The 22,860-nt window shown below is 40.7% G+C and overlaps 1 protein-coding gene across 2 annotated transcripts in view; it reads left to right on the top strand.

The window, feature by feature from the left end:
• BRINP3 (BMP/retinoic acid inducible neural specific 3) overlaps window positions 1-22,860 on the top strand; it is a 202,853-nt gene that overhangs the window by 86,253 nt on the left and 93,740 nt on the right. Inside the window, exon 2 of one of the 2 annotated variants that reach the window (XM_054384346.1) lies at window positions 20,062-20,252. The exons of the other annotated variant lie outside the window; for it this stretch is intronic. Within the exon in view, the coding sequence (XP_054240321.1) occupies window positions 20,062-20,252 (191 nt within the window). The remainder of the gene's footprint in view (window positions 1-20,061; window positions 20,253-22,860) is intronic. 2 annotated transcript variants of the gene reach the window in all.

Raw genomic sequence — 22,860 nt, 5'->3', positions numbered from 1 at the left:
ATCGCAGCCCACCCCAGCAGCTGAAAACCGCTGTGCCAGTAAAAGCAGAGCGGTGGAAGGACCATAGCCTACATGTGGGCTTTGCTGCTGCTTATCCATGCTCTCCTTCTTGTTCTCTGCTGGCAGCACATTTCAATTATGTCAATGTCTCAACTGGAAGAGCTATTTGTCACCCTGTCTCCAGCTGTCAGGGTAGCTATCATCTCTGAGTTACAGGCGCATTGGAATTACTGACTGTGGGACTGAAAGGGCAGGGGATGGCTACAATTGTAGTTTATTAAAGACCCACAGCTGTTCTGCAGAAAGCCTACAAATACACTTTCCTAATAAATTATAATTCTCCTCCAGTTTGAACGAGGCATCTTTCTGTTTTCCTTTCCACTGAGGACATCAGTTTCTAAAGAATGATCTGTTCTCACCGCATTCACCTGAAATAATCCCTACAGGGGTTTATAGTAATTTAACATTTTTTGTGGGAATTTTTATGACTTGTATAATCACTGCTAGTTGTCAAGACAGCACTGTAATTTGTAGCTTGAATGTAAACAAAATTAGTACTTTTACCTGATTGTGCTTCAAGCATAAAAAGTGTACTAGGAGAACAGAACAATGTAACCCAAGTAAGAGCCAAAGGAGCAAAACTCCTCATGTGGCTGTGGATGCTCCTGCCCTGTGGGTGCTCAAGGCCAGGCTGGGTGAGACCATGAGCAATCTGGTCTAGTGGAAGGTATCCCTGCCCATGGCATGGGGGTTGGAACTAGATGATCTTCAAGGTCCTTTCCAACCCAAACCATATTATGAATCTATGAATCTATGAAATCATTTAACGGTTTCAGAGATGAGTGGCAATTTTGCTTTCTGTCTATTACTATTTGTAGGAATATATATATTATTTTTTAAAATTTTTTTAATCTCCTCTTTCTGGGTATAAAATGAAATGATAAGTAAGTTATGTTAAACAAAAAAGATAGAATCTTAATCATAATTTAAAAAATGCATATAGATGCTTCTTACTTTCAACCCCTTGAGGATAAAAATTGTACTATGTTCTCTTTAATTATAATATCTTTAATGACACAACTTTGTGCAATTAAAATGACATGTCAGTGGTGTCTGTGTCAAAATACTTGGAAAAATGTTAGTCTCAAAAAATTGGTCGTTGACTAAAAAATAACATTGAAATATTTTTTTAATCACTGAAACAAGCAATTTTATCTAAGTATAGTAAATCTACTGAAATGGTGGAACAACCAGTAAACATTGCATATTTGATATGTTTACTGAAAACAATGTTTTTGATTGCACAGCTTTACACTACAGAATATTCTAGTCCTCCAGAATAATGCTCCCTGCATGCTGCCACATCCATTACATGATCAATCCTCTCTGAAATGCAACAATTATAATTAGCACTTCAAAATTTCTTGTATATTTTCCTATCAGCTTGTAGCAAATCCTTACTCTGCATAAAATGTAATTAAAAATAATTATTTTGCTGGCCATTCTTCATTTTCCTTCAGTGATAGTGTTTTTACTCTCTTTTCAGGAGCAGTTGGGTAGGGATAGCACAGTAACTGCAACTGTTCCTGATTCTTGCACTGGGAATTGCCAACAGACCAAGAGTCCTTTGTGCTAGAGTCTGTACAGACACTGATGGTGCCAACAAAATGCTTTCAATGCTGGCAAAAGCTTGCAATCAGAGTAGGAAGTCAGAGATATTAGATGGATGTCAGCAGAATGAAAATATAGCAACTAACAAGTTCACAGATTGCATTGGGTTGGAAGGGACCCTCAAAGGTCATCTTGTCCAACCCTTCTGCAGTCAGCAGGGAAACCTCCAACTAGGTCAGGCTGCTCGGGGCCACATTAAGTTTTATGCTGAATGTCTGTCATAATGGGGTCTCAACCACATTCCTTGGTAACCTGTTTCAGTGTTTCACTACCCTCATTGTGAAGAACTTTCTCCTGATGTCCTGCCTAAATTTACCCTGCTCCAGTTTCAAACCATTGCCCCTTATCCTATCACCACAGGCCTTTCTAAACAGTTCCTTCCCAGCTTTTCTGTAGGTCCCCTTCAGATATTGAAACGTATCACTAGGGTCTCCCCAAAGCCTTCTCTTCTGCAGGCTGAACAGCACCAATTCTTTCAGCCTGTCTTCATAGGAGAGGTGCTTCAGCCCTCTGATAATCTTTGTGACTGTCCTCTGGACCTGATCCAGCAGGTCCATGTCCTTCCTGTGTTTAGAACTCCAGAGCTGGTCACAGTACTGCAGGTGAGTTCTCACCAGAGTAGAGTGGCAGCACTAGTCAACACGATAGTTTTACTCAGATTTTCAGTACTGGGTTTGCAGAAATATAAGGCAAAGACAGAACTCTTATTCAACTTTCTTTTCCTCAAATAAAACTTTTTTTTTTTTCCTTAACTGAACATTCACCTTCTCTTTCTGAATAACATTTTACATTGGGAGTCTGTTGTCATGTCCTCCAGAAGCTTGTGTCCAGCCCTTCCTAATAAGAAGTGTCTTTCACTTTTTTATCACGTTGTTTCCAAAAAGGATCTATAAGAAGACTTATAGCTTGTCTTGTAGCTTTCTCTGGGGGCACTATTCTCATTGAGGTCTTAGCAGAACTGTGGGATGAGACATGGCTATTTTGTTGTCAGACATGAGAATAACACCTTGATTTTATCATATTATTCCATTTCCAACCATTTCTCTGGTTTCTTGAAATCTTCTAAAGTGCTTGTCACTTTTTAAGCTTTAGGATCATCTCCATTTTTTATAAATACACTTTTTATCGTCCTACTACTAATAAAAATTTTTAAAAGGACCAGGTTGAGAAAAAATTTCTGCAGCATCCCACCTAGAAAAGCCTTCTAACTTGATAATGTGCCACTAACAACATCCCTTGAAAGGGTTCTACTCCTACTTTCAAAAAACTGTAATCACTCTTCTTGTGGAAAGATGTAAAAAACCCTCATAATTTATTGGGAATGTGGATGTACTTGTGTAGCAAATTACAGCATGAAAGACTCCTGGCTGATGTATAGTGCACAGTTCGTGATTGCTGGGGCTACAGAGCTTCCATGGCAAAGGAGAAGGTTGCAGTCAGGCCTTAAATTGTTCTATGCAAAAAAATCTTTTTATTTTTGTTGTAAAAGTGCCATTTATATATATAGAATGCTACAAAAATTCCACTACAAACCCAATATTTGCATGTTTCCTAAGTTTTATGGTATCTATTTTCCTCACTGAAACCAAAGTACACTAAACTGTTAACCAGAGAGAGAACACACAGATTAAAAATTACTATGCATGTGTAAAGAGTTTGATTTATAGCCACTATAAGTATTTTTGACTTCTACGTTTTCAACTTTTCATTGGTTTGGTAAATCGACTTTGGTATGACATGGATGTAAGGTTGTGGAGCATATTTTGTCCCATAACTTCCTTCAATTTCAGTAATTGCAATGATTTTCACATGATGCAGCAATACTGCAGAGGAACATCAGTTATTATTTATTTTTTAAAAAAGGACTTGGATTGCTGCAACTCTTTTATTTCTGTTTCAAGGAAAAATCAGAGAGGGAATGAAGTCACCTGCTGTTCCAATTAGCATTTAAATAGCTTCCATTTGGCAGTGAATTTTGTGATCTTATTTAGGTTAAAGGGGTGAAGAAAGTGTTTGTTCCTATCTGTGCAGCTGCTGCTGGGTCAGGTTTCTACTGAAAGGATGTAAGGATTCATGACTTTGTCAGAACTGTTGGATACAAGAGAGCTTCCTATTTCTTCTTTTTGGTCTCATCCTCATTCAGACCAGGATGTCAACCTATTTCCCTGTGCCTTAAATTCCTTGTAAAAAAGGCTGGAATACTCACTGGATTTCTGTGACAATGTGAAATCCCCTGCAGCTCAGCCACACAGCAAGAGAGATGACATATCACTGAGCAGCCTTCAGGAATACATGATTGTCCTCAAAGGGACAGCAGTGTAGGGACTCCATGTAGCACATCTCTTCTAACTTCCAGGAGTATCACAAACTAACACAGAATCACAGGATGGTAGGAGCTGGAATGTTAGGTGGAACTTCCTGTGTTCTAGTTTATATCTCTTGTCCCTTGTCCTGTTGCTGGACACTACTGTAAAGAGTCTGATCCCATCCTCTTGACCCCCACTCTTTAGCGATTGATGACAATTGACCATCTCTCCTCTCAGGCTGCTCTTCTCCAGGCTAAACACCCCCAGGTCTCTCAGCCTTTCCTTCTCACAGAGATGCTCCAGGCCCCTCAGCATCTTGGTAGCCTCTGTTTGACTCTCTCCAGTATTTCCTTGTCCCTCTTGAACTGCAGAGCCCATAGCAGGACGAAATACTCTGGATTTGACCTCAGCAGGACAGAGTAGAGGGCCAGAAAAACCACCCTCCATCCCCAAGAGACCATTTACCTTCTTGACCACAAGAGCATATTGCTGGCCATGGTGAACTTGTTGTCCATCACTCCCAGTTCCTTCTCCACAGAGCTGTTTTCCAGCAGGTCAGCTCCTTACCTGTACGGGTGCAAGAGGTTATTCCTCCCCAGGTGCAGGAACCTACACTTGCCCTGTCTGAACTCAAATAGGATCATTAGTATATCTAAGGATACCCATCAGTCTTATGGGAGAAACACATAGATTTTTGGAACCTACTTTTTGAATTTTTCTATCTCAGTTTCAGTAGGTTGAAGCCACTTTTGATAAAGACCACCCATGGATGTGCATGTTTGTGGCCAAAAGAAAGAGTTGTTCACCACTCTGAGGTGACCCTTTGGTAAGGGGAATTAAATCTCAACCACACAGAACCGTTAGGTCTAAGGAGCAAAAAGCAGGAGTAATGAAGAGGATAATTCTACCTGTCTCAGCGTTTGTTTCAACCTCATGACACCGTGCTTGAACACTCAGCAGCAAATCACGAGAGAAATGTCTACCTCTGTCTCTTATCTGGTAGAGTAGTAACTGACATGTAGAAGACACAGTGAGGTTGTGTCTTTGTAGCTTGGTTTTTGTGTGCAAACAGCTTCTTACAAGAGAAGTAAAGCAAGGAATCTCCTGGAAGAGAGATTTCTATTTCTGTACCGTTCAGCTGTTTACTCATTTTCTACTCCTAATTTATTGACATCTGTGTCACACTTTCAGCTGGTCCCAGGTTCAAGGGTGAATCGAATTGTTCCACACATGGTACAGTAGCTTGCTTCATCCTTGTGCAAGACACGCCCAGAGTCACTACTGTCTGCAGCACAGCTGGTCTAACTCAGAGATGAATTTACCTGTTGATAGTTGTGTGACTTTCACACTAGTCCAGCAAGGTGTGTTACAGAGCAGCCTTGTACCAAGTCAAGTCAGTGCACAAGCAACGTTAAGGTAGCATTTAGGTTGGGGAAAGTTTTTTGGCCATCTTGGCTTTTTCTTCACTGCTTACACTTTCTGAGAAGGGAAGAGCAAACCCTGATATTAACCATTTGCTGCATTATTTTCAGTGAGAATATCTATGAGAGGATTTATTGGGTTGTTCGGCCTGGAAAAGAGAAGGCTCCAGGAAGACCTAATCATGGCCTTGCAATACCTGAAGGGACCTACAAAAAGGCTGCAGAGGGACTGTTTCCAAAGGCCTGGAAGTGATAGGTCAAGGGGCAATGGTTTGAAATTAGAGAAGAGGAGATTTAGATGGGGTGTTAGGAGGTTTTTTTCACCATGAGAATAGTGGAACATTGGAACAGGTTGACCAGGAAGGTAGTTGAAGCCCCATCCTTGGAGATATTCAAGGTCAGGTTTGATGGGACTCTGAGCAGCCTAGTCAAATGGAGGATGACCTTTGGACGTCCCTTCCAACTCACACCATTCTGTGATTCCATGAATATGCTGCTTAGCTTCCTCCTGTGATATGTGTGAGATACATACACTTACTCTAGGAACTGGAGTTGGAGTTCCCTTCACACCAGCCACTAGCAACAAGGACCTGTGCTCCAGCTGACAATCAGAAGGGGAAAGATTTTGTACCTCATCACAGGCCTTCACTAGAACAGGTATGCAGTAATCCATTGACATTGCTGCTAACTACCATATGGATTAATTAGTTTATGCTCACACCTCTTTCCTTTCATGGAACATATTCTTAGTGCTGTGGTTGAGACACTGGATGAAAGGGATGCAACCAGAGGTACCTGGACAGGCTTGAGATGGACCCATGCAGTCTCATGAAATTCAACAAGGCCAAGTGCAAGGTCCTGCACACGGATCAGGGCATTCTCAAGCACAAATACAGGCTAGGGGATGAATGGATTGAGAGTCGCTGTGCAAAGAAGGACTTGTGGGTGCTGATGGATTAACCAGTGATGTGCGCTTGCAGCCCAGAAAGCAAATCACAGCCTGAGCTACATCAAAAGACAGCCAGCAGAAAGAGAGAAGTTATTCTGTGCTCTGTTCTGCTGAGACCCCACCTGCAGGGCTGAGTCCAGCTCTGATGCCTTCAGCACTAGGGAGTCATGGACCCGTTGGAGTGGGGCCAGAGGAGGCCTCAGCAATGATGCAAGATCTGGAAGCCCTCTGCTGCAAGGAGAGAGAATTGGGGTTGTTCAGCCTGGAGAAAGAAAGGTTCCAGGAAGACCTTCCTGTGGTCTTTAAGTATTTAAAGGAGGCTACAGGAGGAGCTCTGTCATGAAATGTAGTGATTAAATGAGGGGTGATGGTTTCACATGAAAGAGGGGAGATTTGGACTGGACATAAGGAAGAAATTAGGGTGTGAGAGTGGTGAGACACTGAAACAAGTTGTCCAGAGATATTGTGGATGCTCCATCCCTTAAACTGTTCAAGGTCAGTTGGAAAGGGCTTTGAGCAGCCTTATCTAGTTGAAAATGTCCCTGATTATTGCAGGGGATTTGAACTGGATACTTCTAAAAGAGGTTTCCAACCCAAACCATGATTCCATTATGTAATAAAAAATGGACTATATTTGACACATAATCTCAATTTAGGAGAACATCAGACACTGTATGGATGCACTGGTGTTGTTTTTATGGCAGCATTGCAAATCTGGCTTGTTCTACAATAGGATGGAAATCATTCTGGCCAAGGAATTAATAGCTAAGGTTAACTTTGCTGTTGCCAAAACAGAATCCCCAGTAATTGTCCAGATTTGCTCCTTACACAAAGAATTTGGACAAAAATACCATCATGTCTGCTGGGCATATGGCTTGGAAAGCCAGTTAATCTTGGCTCTGTTTCTATATGTGTACAACATGTTGCATTCTGGTCCTTCCTAAGCAACATTTCTAGGAAAATACTATAATGTCAATGCAGACCCTCATTATCCTAAGATTGGTGCAAAATAGCCGCCTGAACAACAGGGTCCTAAGCACTGTGGTTAATAATCTGAAATTACTGTCTAATCAATCTCTGATCAAAATAGAAGAGAAATAGTAATATTTTCATTAATTTTATTTCAATAATTGCATCTTTTCTTTATTACAATTGGCCTGCATAGCTTAGACTGCCTCCCAGACACGTTCAGAGTCCTGTTTGGTCACTAAAATGGAAGAGAAGAGAAAGGAAGTCTTCTGACTCAAGCAAGTTGAACAGATATGGACAGTATGGCTGCACTGGCACCTCAATGACATTAAAAGTCACCATTTCTAATGATCAGACAATCACAGAATCCCAGAATGATGGGGCTGGAAAGGACCTCTGGAGATTGTGCAGTTGAACCCCTCTGCTAAAGCAGGGTCATGAGCAGCAGTATGCCAAGGATCACAATGTCCAGGTGGGTTTGGAATTTCTCCAGAGAAGGAAACTCCACAACCTGTCTGGGCAGCCTGCTCCTGGAGTCTGGTACCCTCACAGCAAAGAAGTTTTTCCTTTCATTTAGGTGGAACTTCCCATACTGAAGATTGTGCCAGTCACCCCTCATCCTATTGCTGAGCAATACTGACAAGAGTCTGGCTCCATCCTCTTTTCACCCTACCCTTTAGCTCTTGCTGAGCATTGAGCAGATCCCTTCTCAGTGTACTCTTCTCCAAGCTGAACAGCCCCAAGTGTGTCAGGCTTTCCTCTTGACTGAGAGCATAAAATCATAGAGTCATAGACTAGTTTGTGTTGGAAAGGACCTTAAAGATCATCTAGTTCCAACCCTCATGCCATGGGCAGGGACACCTTCCACTAGACCAAGTTGCTCAAGGCCTCATCCAACCCAGACTTGAACACCTCCAGGGAGGGGACATCCACAACCTCCCTGGGCAACCTGTTCCAGTAAAGAACTTCTTCTTGGAAGGACACTTTAAGGTCTCCCCGAAGCCTTCTCTTCTCCTGGATGAACAGCCCCAACTCAGTCAACCTGTTGCTGTAGCGGGGGTGCTCCAGCCCTACGATCATTGTGTCCCTCCCCTGGACTTGCTCCAGTAGTTCCATGGCCTTATTGGGGCAGAAGAACTGGACACAGTGCTTCAGGTGGGGGTCTCAATAGAGCAGAGGGGCAGAATCCCCTCCCTGTCTTGTTGCTCTCACTGCTCTGGATGCAGCACAGTGCACGGTTGCCTTCTGTCATCAACTGACATTCCCAAGTGCTTCTCCTTGAGACTGCTCTCAAGCCACTTCTCACCCAGCCTGGATTTGTGCTCCAGTCCCCTCATCATCTTTGTAGCCTCTGCTGGGCCCTTTCTAGTACTTCCCTTATGGTGATGCACATTGGTGTGACAATGTTCATGTATATAACAGTGATACTGGCTGGGCTTTTGCTTATCCACACTAGTATAAAGACAGAGTATCTCTGAGCATAACTACATGTCTGTGAGGATGTGCCATGCATCTCTTGGTTGATTCTAAAATACACTTCTCTTCTGCAGTTCTTCTTCCAGCCTCTGTTGAGTGCATCAAGCCTCACTCCTTCTCAATCTGTGCCAGCATTCATGGTATTATAAATAAAATTTATGGAGTGTATGATAATTATATGACATTATAAATAGTATTTTATCTCCCACTGCTGCTTATATCCCACTTGAAATTTTTCACACTCACACTCATTTTTCTCCCTCAGTCCTATTCTACCAAGGTGCTGTGAGGGATAATGAAATGGATGCAGATGTGTAAAAGTTTTATAATAGTGCATTCTCCACACATCTATTTTACTAGACTAAAACTCAAAACAGAGCTCCATTCTATTTAAAGCTTTTTAAAGAAAGCTCCTATTTGGGCTTTGTGGAGGGATTAAATATCTTGCTCAGCATTTTTTTACTGTAGTCTGAGCTTCAGAATAGATCTAGTTCCATGCAAAGCCTCCAATGTATGTATTATAAGGTATATAACAAGCTGACCTACCCAGTTTTGTACAAATCCCAGAGTCCCTAATTTTTTGTCTCCAAGTTTGTTTCCCCATCTTGCATAATATCCTTATCCATGTCATTGAAGAAGGACTGAAAGGAAAATTAAATGTGACAGGTATGTGGGCTCTACTCTTTCAGAGAATACATTTAACACTTAAGTGAGGTTTATTTTTGCAGATATTAGCACTTCAATTCCCATTCCACACTTCTTTTGAGTTAACAGCATTAGAAAGCTCTGTGTTTTTAACCTGAAACTATACTGACAAGTTTGTTTTCCTGGTTCCCTTCAGCTCACTGTTTTAATTCCACTGGTTCTTTAGAGATATTTGCAATTTACACCACTGGGGAAAAAAAAAAGAAGAACAAGAACAGGACTATTTGTGATAAACCAAAACTCTAACTCTCTTTTGGAATTAATAGATAGTTACACTAAACAGAAGCGTCCTTTGTTTTGGTAGAAAACATTTTTCTATGCTGAGTAAGAATGCCTGGTTTTGTTTCTTTTTGTCTGCAGGTAGAGATTTGAGCATTTCCTGCTAAATTTAGATAGAAGGGTAACATCTAGATGCAAAGAAGCTTGACAGCACATCAACCCAAGAGCCAAGTGATAAACAAATAAGATATCAAACTGTTTTCAGGAAATATTTTGATTTATATTCTTCTGCTTTCAGCAATTTGAATGGCTACCAACCCTGTGGTTATTATATTTCATAGTATTAAAACAGTGTTTGGATATACCTCTGTGAGACTGATACTTGTGCAAAAGCAGGCTCACTCCTGACGTTGGAAGAAACAACTGCCTTGATAAATGTAAATGCAGGTTAATGTCACCTGTCAGTGCTTGTAAATAGTACTTCTGGCACACAGTCTGCAAGAGCAATGCAGAAGTAAATGGGAGACAAAAAGTCTCTTATTTGGAAGGTTAAACTTATAAATTGTATGGAAAATGAGCTAAATAATCTCCACTAAAGAAGATTATTTAAGTTTATATAACATACTTCCTGGCAAAGGAGCAATTCTAGATGTTATGTTATGTACAGCTTTGTAGATAAGACTTGGAGTCAGTGTTTGTTGGAGAAAATACACTTTGTCTGACATCAGTCATCTAACATACATTTTCCCAGTTCCACACAGGCAGGATCCACATCAGCCTGTGGTTTAAGTAGATGGGAACTTGGTGTGACACTGAACCTAAGCCAATCCTGATCATCAAATCACATGCCAAAACCAAACCAACAAGCAGTTATCAATGCTTTAAAGAGCTCACGTTCTCTGCCACACTAGCCAGGTCACAAAGCTTTTCAGTCTCCTCTGACTGTGGGGCAGAAGGTGATTGTGCCTGCTCACAGTACTCTGCGCCCTTAGCCTCCCTATGACTCAGACTTACAAACAACAATAGGGTGAATAAGAAGCAGGACTTCTAGTTTTAGATTTTTTATCACAGCTTGGGTTTGTCTGTGTGCCTCCCTATTGCCCACTGTAATAGATCAACCAGTAGTCCTGAAAGAGAAATAATAAAAATTGTGATAAAAGACATTTTAAAGACTTTAACACTCTGACCTGCAGCACATAATGATGAAGAATTTTGGCAGCTTGTGTTTCCCTTGTGCTTCACCTGTGTGTATCCACCAACACTAAATAATGTTATGCTTTATTTTCTCCAGCAGATTTTTATGCTGATTCACAAACTGTGCTTTCAAGTGTTATTCATGCACCAAACCACAGATTCAACTTTCTTCCTTAGCTTCACAAGAAATCTGGTTCCTTTCTTTTTAATTTAGTCAGGACACTAGAAAGAAGAAGAAAAGAAAGAAGAATTTGATTTTCTTGTTGATTTTGAAGCCATAGCAAGTGCAGTCAAATTCATAAAGCATCCCCTCAGTGAGAGCTCCAGAGACTTCAGTTTCATTTTCTGATCAAATTCCAGAGTCATTAGGCTTTATTCACACACAATCAACTACAGGAACAGGACCACAATATCTACTGGCTCGTAAGGTTAGACAAAAAAAATCTGTAAACATACTTTCTGCTTCTCTTTCTCCTAACTCTTCTCCTTATTATATCAAAAATTCTTCTCCAGGGCATACTTGTCCATTTTCAAGGTTGTAAATCCATATTGTGATTAACAAGCACAAATACAGGCAGGATGAGCAGTGGCTTGAGAGCAGTCTCAAAGAGAAGGACTTGGGGATGTTCAGTGATGAAAAGCTCACCATGAGCCAGCAATGGGCACTGGCAGCCCAGAATTCATCTGTGTGCTGGGCTCAATCCAGGGCAGTGAGAGCAGCAGGACAGGGAGGGGATTCTGCCCCCCTGCTCTGCTCTTCTGAGACCCCACTTGGAGCACTGATTCCAGTTCTGGTGTCCCCAGCATAAGAGGGACATGGAACTGCTGGAGTGGGTCCAGAGTAAGCCACAAAGATGATCAGAGGCAGGAGCACCTGCCCGGTGGGGACAGTTGGGGCAGTTCAGTTGGGAGAAGAGAAGGCTCCAGGGAGGCCACAGAGCAGCCTTCAGGTACCTGAAAGGGGCTACAGCAAAGGTGGAAAGGGACTTTGTACAAGGGCTTGTAGTCATAGAATGAGGGATAATGGCTTTGAGATGGATGAGAGTTGTTTTAGAATGGATATTAAGAAGGCTGAGGGGAGACCTCCTGGGTCTCTACAACTCCCTGAAAGGAGATGGGAGCAAGGTAGGGATCAGTCTCATCTCCCGGGTAACAAGTAACAGGACAAGAGGAATTATTTCTTCCCCAAAAGATTGTCAAGTCCTGGCACAAGCTTCCCAGGGAAGTGGTTTAATTATCACCCCTGGAGGTATTCAAAGATGTGTAGATGTGTTGCTGAGGGGCATGGTTTAGCAGCTGACTTGGTAATGTTAGGTTAGTGGTAAGACTCAATGATCTTAAAGGTCTTTTCCAGTCTAAATAACTCTGTGTTCATTAGAGGAGGACTTTTTTTTTTTCTTCTTATGTTACAGAGGTTAAAAATCTATCCGCCATGGGCAGAAAAGAAAGAGGCCTTTGTTTGTCTTGCTCAGTAAACTCTTTAATGTTCATAATAGGAGAGATATTTCAAATCATTATATCACAGTACCTGAGAAAATAATCTGACCGTGACTAGCCATAAAAAAGAAGTACATCATGTACCTTCCAGGTCTATAATGTATATACTTTTAATTAAAATTTGTTCACAGATTACACATTTCATATGCATAATGCAAGAAGATAGGGAAGCTGGTGATAATGCATTTCAGTTCTGGAGGTATAATTTCAAGTCCTAGAAAATTTAAGATGAAAAAGGCATAGAAAAGCAAAAATATTATTAGTATATCTGAAAGAAGTAGTGTATTAAGATGAAAAGAAATCGTAATGATAGAGCTTATTCATTGTAAGGTTAAAACCTATGAATATAAGCAATATTATGGAAATAACAGGTGTGTTCAGCAGACTCTGGGAAAATGAGGATATGGTTAATAAAGAAATACTTTTTATTTTGGCAATGAGAAATCAGCTTAAAAGGAGCTTATTACATCTTGAATTTGTTTCTTTTTAAACATGATGTGTGGGTAACTGATGATTTAAGGAGATGTAGAGATTCATTCTATACTATCAGGCCACAGAATCACAGAATGTTAGGGGTTGGAAGGGACCTCAAAAGATCATTGAGTCCAACTCCCCCTGCCAGAGCAGGATCGTCTAGGGCAGGTCGTACAGGAATGTATCCAGGTGGGTTTGGAATGTCTCCAGAGAAGGAGACTCCACAACCTCCCTGGACAGCCTCCAGCACCCTCAGAGTGAAAAGGTTTTTCCTTACGTTTGTGTGAAACCTCCTCCGCTCCTCTGCTTGCACATGCTGCCCCTTGTCCTATCATTGGACATCACTGAGCAGAGCCTGGCTCCATCCTCCCAACACTGCTCTTCACATCTTAATAAATATGAATGAGGTCACCCCTCAGGCTCCTCTTCTCCAAGCTAAAGAGACCCAGCACCCTCAGCCTTTCCTCACAAGGGAGGTGTACTACTCCCTTCAGCATCTTTGTAGCTCTGCAGTGGACTCTCTCGAGGAGTTCCCTGAGGTCCTTCTTGAACTGAAGGGGCCAGAACTGGATGCAATATTCTATATTCACCAGAGCAAAGTAGAGGGGGAGGAGAACCTCTCTTGACCTGCTAACCATACCCCATCTGTTACACCCTAGGATGCCATTGGCTTTCTTGGCCACAAGGACATCTTGTTGCTTCTTGCTGACAAGGGAAGCAGTTTTTACTTTGCCCATAATGCAGTGTTTGTACCAATGAAAATTTTTCTACTCAAAGGTAGATATTTCCAGAAGGCCTCTCAGGATATCTCTAATTCCCGTCTCCTTCACACTGATTAACAAAAGTCAACTGCAGCAAACATTTAGTAAAGGTTGTGGCAGATTCTCCCTCAGTTAACTGAGTTTAATAAACATTGAAATCTGTATGAGCTGTGCTGATGAGGAGAATTTTTTACCTATGCCAATCTGAATAGCACAGCCTTGATTATTACCTGATTCTGGTTGTGCCCACATCTGGGGGAACCTTTTCTTTAAAAGCTTTTTTCTTAAATTTTATATTATTTTTTCTGTACTTCATAGCAACATTAAAGCACAGAATGGTTAGGATTGGAAGGTACCTTTAAAGTTTATCTAATCCAACCCCTCTGCACTGAGCAGGGACTTCTTTAACTAGAGAAGGTTACTCAGAGCCTCAAACAACCTGGAATGCTTCCAAGGGTGGGGCAATCTGAGCCAGGCTCTCACCACCCTCAGTGTAAAAAACTTTTTCATTCTATCTAGTTTAAATCTGCCTCCTTTCATTTAAACCCATCACCCCTTGTCCTCTCACAAGAGACCCTGCTAAAATGTCTGTCCCCAGCTTTCTGATCGGCTTCTTTAAGCACTGAAAAGCCACAAGGTTTCCGTGCAGCCTCCTCTTCTCCAGGCTGAACAACCCCAACTCCCCCAGTCTGTTTTCATAGGAGAGGTGCTGCTACTGCATACTGCTGCTAGGTAGATGGAAGATAATGGAATATTGCTGCTGTGGAATCCTCTTTCTTAAGTCCTGTAATGTGGTGTAGTTGGGGCCAAATGGTCTGTGTGTGATCCTCTCTGAGCCTGCCTCCTGCAGAGGAATTAGGCTGTGCACAGTTTCCCCAAGAGCTGTATCTATGCATGGCTTTTGCATTGCACAGGACAGAGGAAGTGTGGTTCCTCCCAGAGCCAAGCAGTTGAGCATGCCTTTGGTTTGTGTCTGTGCAGCTAGCAGCCTACCTAAGCCCCAGTCATGGACAGTGCATGATGCAAATCTGGGGCATTATAATGTCTCACTGACCTTTTTCTTCTGAAGTTTAATATGGTAGTGGCTTATTTTATATCATCTTGGCCTTATTCAAGCTATGCCCTCAGGCATTAAGGAATCCTCAAGCTTTTAATGAAAGTAGTAGGAGAAAAACACCATCTCCTCTTCCATTGAGCTGTTCTGCCAACAGATTAACTTGCAGCTGCAGAGGGAATATTGGCATCAGAATCCCACTGTTGCTGCAGCCCATTTGAAGCAGTCACCTTCTCACCATCCAAGAGTAGAGCTGTCTCATTAGAAGACGTTAGGACAAAGGAACATGGGATAGTTGTTTAGCATTAAAAATTATGTGAATTTTGTTTTCCAAAAGTGCTTTCCAATCTATGCCACAATATTATTCATTAACATTTACACTTCCTGGGACTAACACTATTTTACAAAACATGCAAGATGCTGAAAATGAAGCATAACTGCTAATTTTGCCCAGGCTCTGGTTTGTGTATAGTTGACTTCAGTAGAGATTGTTGTGGTTATGAACAATCTATCAGACTCACTGCAAATCTCTTTGAAGGCTCTGACAATCATCTGCAATAACAGAGATTATTTTTGCTTTTTGAGTCTTCTATACACTACAATTTATGGAGTACAATGGCATTTATTTTTGTTTCCTCCACCTAGATGTTTTACATAGCACTTTCCCTATATCTTCCCATACCATATGATTTAAAATGCATTGAAATGAATGCCAGGGTAGAAGAAAATGTATAATTTATACACACATTTGGGAAAAAAAAAAAGGCAAAAGAGAAAAAAAGCCATGGATTGAAATTCAAAAGAGTCTTTATTGGCCTGCTGCCCTAGAAGTACTTTCAGATCCACTTGCAGTTTAAGCTTCTTTCAAGATGAAAACATGTCCATAACTAAGCACTGTTTTATGTCAGAACATTATTCTTATATTAAACATCACTCTGGATGTCATGGCAGAACAACACAAATACCAAACAGTAGAAAAAGATAAAAAGAAATAATGCTGAAGTGAAAACTGTATTTTACATTGCACTTGTTTTCACCTCAAACTGACTCCCTGACTGATGTTCTTCAGTCTAAATTTCTCTAAGTAGAACAAAGGGCAGGGGACCTCATTCAGCAGGAAAAGACAGTGGCAGGCATGCAGTACAGCTGGTCAGAATTGGCACCACTGGGCAGCAGAGCTGTTGTGTATGTGCTAGCCAGGAAGTCAGGAAACAGATTTTTTGGTAGGATATACAAATCCATGGTTCTGATCTGTAGAAAGATGGAGAGAATGCTGCCCATAGCCTCTGGCACTACTTATTATAACACAGTTGCATTATAGGCTTCATCCTAAGAGCCAGACTGACTTATTTCCTCTCTCTTCTACAAGCCCAGGAACCCAAAGCCACCATCCTTCTCAACAGCAGGCAGCAGGCTTTGCCTTCAGCATTAAAGAACTCTGTCCAATGGCAAACATATTGTTTGGGCTGGAAATAGATGGGCAACCACCTGCTGTTAAGCCTTAGTTTCTTTCTAGTGCCATGACAGCTGCTAGTCTTGGCTCTTATGCAGTTGAAGAAGAGGAAGAGAAGGAAAGAATAAGCTTCTAATACCTTTAGTGTTTGTATCTGGTGCATAATTAGTTTTCCTGACCAACAGCCAGCACTAATGCTATGTTGTACTGTAGGAGGTGTTCTTCTGATGAATGGTACTCCTGTGACTTTGGAAGATAGAATTTTCTCTGTTAAGAAGAAGGTTATTTACCCTGTCAGGCTTGCTAGTCCGCCTTTGGCAGTGGGCAGGAACGTGATTTCCAAAGGAGAATAATGGACATTTGGTACAAATGCCATCTGAGGGCTGGAGAGTTTGTGTTAGAGAGAATGACTGAGGAACAAATAAAGGCTGAGTGATAAGAGACAGGAGAAGGAAATGGGAGAGAATATGCCACTGCTGAAAAGGTGAAATTAAGAGAAAAAAAGGGAACTCAGGTGTGTATAAATACACATATTTGTGTAAGTCATATAAAATAAAGATAAGGATATGAATTTAGTTACAGTGAAATTTCTGAAGAGAAATAAACTCTCATTTCAGGATAGCAGTTACTAGTGACTGTCACCCACCCAGAAAATGCTTCCAAAACTCTCCTCACTCAACATCCTAGAAATAACTCAAACACCCATCCTGAACTCCAGTCCAGGTTTTTCTGCTCTTACAAAATCCAGGAACTTCTGAAAGTTTTCCTCAGGTTTCCTTTTGAAGAAGCTGCTGATCACTTCTTGCTTGTCCACATCCATGGATTGCCAGAGGAGGATTAGACTGGATATTAGGAATAATTTCTTCACCAAAAGAATTGTCAAGCCCTGGAACAGGCTGCCCAGGGAATCTTAGAATGAATCATAGGAAATAGTGCAGTCAGCAATGTAGTCTTGTGTCTCAGAAGGCTAATAGTCTGGTGTGCATTAAGAAGAGTGTGACCAGCAGATCAAGGGAGGTTCTCCTCACCTTCTACTCTGCTCTACTGAGGCCACTTCTGGAGTACTGGGTCCAGTTCTGGGCTCCGCATTTCACGGGAGACAGGGAACTATGTGAGAGAATCCCACAGAGGCTATGGTATGCTACAAAGCAATAAACAGAGCAGCTTCTTACCAGAAGACAATTTAATGTAAATTAAGTCATGTGAAATAGATCAATTTTTCAATGTATTTTGATTTATAATAAAAAAATCCAGATTATTGTACCTCCTCAGATGCAGCTTGGGTTAAAAGATGTATTGACTAAAGCCTCAGTTCACAAAGAAACAGAAATGAAGCTGTAATCAACTTAGAGCAAGGTTCAGAGGAGATCCAGACAGGAGTTGTTATTACTTACACAGAATGTACCCAATATTTAGGAAAACTTTTAATCTGCTTTAGATGCACTGAAAACTCCAAAATCTGAGAACTGAAACTGGCAATGTTCAAACTGCAAATGAAATGCACTCCCTGCAGTTGAATACTGCAACAGATTGTTGAGAAAGTCTGAGAGATCTTCAGCATCAGCCTCCAAGTCACGATGAGATTTTTTCTTGTGGTAGAGGGTCACAAACTTGCTGCATAGGCAGCAAGAGCCATTTGGTGATATTCCTTTGACTGCACTAAAAAGGGATCTTTTTGGTGGTCTTCACTGTTCCTCAAAGTTCTGACAAGGAAAAATGGATGGAATGTAACAGTAAACTGGAGTGTATAAAAGCTGCAACTTTTCTGTTATTCTTGTCTTTGAAACTCAGCTTTGATATGGACAATTAGTCAGACAGCGAGATTAGAAGAAAAGGTTTCATCAAGGTATAAAGTGAATATTTTACATTATAAAGCTTGTGTGCTTTTCTTGCTGTCAAAGCAATTCTGTCTTGATGGACTCTTCAGGAACTACAATTGACCTATATTTTCTGATGTGTTCAAATAGGAAAAAAAAAAATCACTCAAAGATGCCCAGAAAGCATAGAATTTAAATAAAAAGCTGCTTTTCTTACTTCTTTCCTCTTTCACTTGAGAAGTATTTTTAGAGTGCAGGGTAATTCACTGGTTTTAGTACCTGCATTAATGTAGTCAATATGCCCAATGAATGTTTTTTTCATTTTAGAGACAAAAAGTGTTTGTGTGTCATTTTTCTCATCATTTTTTTCCACTAAAATCCAGTAGTTCAATAAAAGCTAAAAAGGAGGTTACTTGTTTTTAGCTTCCTAAAAGGAAAATAAATTTGTGATATTAAAACCTTAACACCTGACAATTGATTTGAAAAAAAAAATCCACAGCTATTAAATAGTGATTTCCAAACATTATTTTAGGCACACTGGTGATGTGCAGAATATTTAAGAGACTGTGGGGATCTGTTTGTTTAGTCTTATGCTCTTGAGTGGCAAATTGCATTAGATTTCAGGTATAGTTGCATAAAGCTTTCTCTGCTCTAATCCTTCTGATTTGATTGTGGTAGAAAACGTCATCTGCAAGAATTTGTATGAAAAGAAAGGCAGTTAACAGGAGCTACACCAAACTGTCACCTGTTAACATGTGTAAATTTAAGCCAGGCTGGGGATAAAACAATTTGGCTCTGCAAGAGCAACAGGAGGATGCTGGAATTAGAAGGGTTATCCAAGAATGTTTTTATCTGGATCCTACTAATAGTTATGAACTTAAAAGCACTAAAAAGTGCTAGTATTGATCATATATTATGAAGCTCATCCTAGTTATTCAGCTGTGGGCAATTGCTTTGTTTCAGGTGCCCCTCAAATACTATTTATTTGCTGCATCCTTGATTTTTCTTTTCTGTGTGTGTTTTGGAAATGAATCTTGTGTGATATTTAGCTGGGATTTTCAGTAGGATCTTTCAAGCAATCTAATCTTCTTGCTTTTCTGAAATCTTATTTTAGGGACATCTCAACAGTCATAACTATTGGAATTACTGAACAAAGTCATTCCTATAGTTATGCCAGACTGTGGTAGGTAAACACAGCCCACTGGTTGCCTTGGACTTCATTGTCACAGTACTGGAGTCGGTAACCCAAACAGCTAATGGTGTACCTTGCAAAAGCAAAGTTACTGCAAATGCTGTGTATCTTGACTAGATTTTGAGGACAATGAGTCCTTAGCTACTAATAGCTCTTATCTGGTATCTTAATTGGTAAGTAAATGAATATAAGATGTGTTTATTGCTCTGTAATTGACTTGTTTGTTTTCCCTGCTATCACTGATGTATTTTGGAGAGACGAAGGGGACTTTGAATTCATTTATATTCCTCATACAACTGAAAAGTCATTTGGCTTTAGGAATCAGACCTATTATCTTCATGTATCCTTGAAGTGGAAGCCAAAAGCGTAGAAATGTCATAATAAGATCAACTACAGTGTGATATTGTTTCTCTGAATTGTTGAAATCAGCTGGCTACCTACCCAAGTGACATCATCAAAAATGAAAGAACGTTACCTTCTTGAAATGCTTTGAAAATTTCCGTTTTTGCTAATGAAAACACTTGTTACATTTGGTCCAGCTATGGAGAAAATACTAATTTAGCTGCAGTTTCTGTCAAATCTGGTGTTCTAGTGCTGTATTCCCATCAGGAGCAAAGAATGAACAACAGGAACAGCAGCGTCCCAAGAGGCTTATTTTTTCTTTAATTTTATGTTTTATTTAATTTCTTCCTGAGCAATGATGTTGTTATGGAGTGCTGCCTCCATTTCTAATAAATAAAGCTCGTTGCTTTGTCCTATAACACATGACAGAGCAGCGCTGTCAAGGCCAGTTGTAATACCCAGCTAGTCGCCCCCAGCTAGTCAGCAGAGCAGAGGAGTTTGCAAATGAAGAACATTTGTCTGAATGACATATTTCTGAATGAGAATTGCTTTGTTTTGCAGAGAGTTTGGCCGCTGGAAAGTAAACAATCTCGCTGTTGAAAGAAAGAATTTCCTCGGCTCCCCGCTGCCGCTCGCCCCTGAGTTCTTCCGTAACATAAGGCTGCTCGGCCGCCGCCCGACCCTCCAACAGATCACAGAAAACCTTATCAAGAAATATGGGACACATTTCCTACTGTCAGCTACCTTGGGAGGTAGGATTAATGCTTGGGAATACTGTGCATGGATTTGGTGTGACTGAACTGAACCTGGTTGGTCACAACTGATATCTCTGTAGAGCTGTGGCGCTCTTTCTTCTGAGAGCAGCTCTACCAGGGCTGGACTTTAAAGCATGAGAGCAAGTTTTGTCCACAAGCCTTATGGCTTCTGCTGATGTTGAGTTTTGCTTTATTCACGCTGTGTTAACAATTTTGTGGAAAAAATGTAAGAAATCCCATTGCTGAGACTGAGATACTTTATCCATGGTTCCTTGTGGCCATGCTCCTGGTCTTTTGGAGGTGTTTCTCTGCACTAAGAGGACATTATGGAGACATTTTTCCTGTAAGAGGCCCTCATAAAAGTCTACATAGTAACACAAGTGTCAGGGTCTATTATGGCGCTGCAGAAATGAAGCAAGAAAACCACTAACAATTATTTCCAAGATATCTTTTCAGCTAAGAGGCTTTTAAACAACTTTGGCTGCTGGGAAGTCCTTATATTGTGACTCTCCCCTTTTTAGAACTAGTGTCCACTTAACCAGTGGGACTAAACTTTCAAAATGGGATGATGAGGCTTTGCCATGTGATTCCCATTAACTTAATGCAATCTGCATCTCTAAATCCCCACAGACTACTTCGGAAAGGGTAGGCTGATATATAATTGGGATCCAGTCACCAAATGGATTGAAGAAATCCAGTGCAGAGGCCTAATGTTCAAGAGAGAGCATAAATTGTTCCCAATGAAAGATAATTAGTAACTGCGATTACCCATTGAGGCATTACAAAACGAACTGACATTTTAGAAATGCAGCTTCATCCCTTGGTGGGTGATTATATTAAAGCTAATTCTGGTGATTGAGTATCCTTCTAGCAGGACAGTCTTGTCAAAATCCTTTATTCACCTGAGGAATGGTGCTCTTTAATACATTTCAGAACTGAATTCTAACCATACATTAAGGAAATGACAGCCTTCCCATTCTCTTTTGGCTGATACCTGAGATCTGTGACAGCTAAAACTGCTCATGCTAGCTCCCTTTTGGAAAAGACTGTTCTAGAAACAAGGTGCAGTGATTTAAAACAATAAGGAACTAATTCCTAACTTTTTTTTTGAGGGGGAGTGGGAGGTGGTGGTGGAACTTGTGCTTCAACAACAAATCCATTTCCATTAAAATGTTAAGAACAAATTGCATGCGTTGACCAGCAATTTGGAAAAAAAAAAATCCCAGAGTTTCATTTAATTTAATCACTGAATTTCTTCCAATTACTCAGTATATTTATTCCATACAAACCCACTTTTTGTAAATGATTGTGTATTTTCCTGTATTGTATACAGCACATAGCACACTCAAACAGAAAATCTAATTACAGAAAAGAAAAAAATTGTTTCTTAAAATATAAAGTGTTATAAGTAAAGATTTGACTGGTTTTTGTGTTTAAGGCCAGGCTGGATGAGGCTCTGGCCAGCTTGATCTAGTGTGAGGTGTCCCTGCCCACGGCAGGGGGGTTGGAACTAGATGATCCTTGTGGCCCCTTCCAGCCCTGACTGATTCTATGATTCTGTGATTCTATGTATCGTGATGCAGGGAATATCCAATGTTAAAAAAATATTTGTTTGTATTATGTAGCTATTTGTTAATTGTTAAGTAACATTTAACATTTTAACTGTTGTGGATGCCCTGTCCCTGGAGGTGTTCAAGGCCAGGTTGAAGGAGGCCTTGAGCAACCTGATCTAGTGAAAAGTGTCCCAGCCCATGGCAGGGTGGTTGGAACTAGATGATTTTTAAGATAACTTCTAAGCTAGATCATTCCATGTTTCTATAATTCTAGTAAGAATGACCATATTATGAAATTAATTTTCAAGTTTAAAGTGGACCTAACAACTCAGGGAAAACAGTCTCAGACAAGAATAGATGCTCTTGAAAAGTACAAACCACCAGTATTGCACTGCTCCTCAGTAAAAACTAAAATTTAAGGGTAGTTCATTTGAAGACATTTGAAAATTGTAGCTTAAACATTCTGTATTCACCCCAAAACTTCAGCATTTGATAGAGGGAAACGGGATTCAGTTACCCTTATCCATTTTCAGACCGTCTCATAGAATCACACAGAATCCCAGCATGGTGGAGTGGGAAAGAACCTCTGGAGATCATCCAGTCCAACCCCCCTGCTCAAGCAGGGGCACCCACAGCAGCTTGCCCAGGATCACAATGTTCAGGTGGGTTTGGAATCTCTCCAGAGAAAGAGACTCCACAACCTCTCTGGGCAGCCTGATCTGCTGCTCTGCAATCATCGAAGTCCCTAAAATGCAGTAACTGCCACAGGCTTGCACAACTTTTCCACTCACAGGGAGACAGTGTGGGCGTCTGGGCTCTGTCAATGCTTAATAAAGTCAAAGGAGGTTTTTGTATTAACTTTGATGGGGTTTGGTTTAAGTCCATAGCCTCGATTTTGAGGATGATTTCATGCACACCTGCTGCCTTCCATTATCATGGGGTGGGTGCTAAATACTTTTTTTAAAAGCCAGTTCAATTAAAATAATGACTGAGAATTAGCAATTTCTAAGAATGGTTTCATGAGGTGGCTAATAACTCCATACTTTCCTGTA

The sequence above is a fragment of the Indicator indicator genome, chromosome 10, assembly GCF_027791375.1.
Source record: "Indicator indicator isolate 239-I01 chromosome 10, UM_Iind_1.1, whole genome shotgun sequence".
Lineage (NCBI taxonomy): Eukaryota > Metazoa > Chordata > Aves > Piciformes > Indicatoridae > Indicator > Indicator indicator.
Note: the sequence above shows the minus strand (reverse complement) of the source record. Positions and strands in the feature narration are given on the sequence as shown.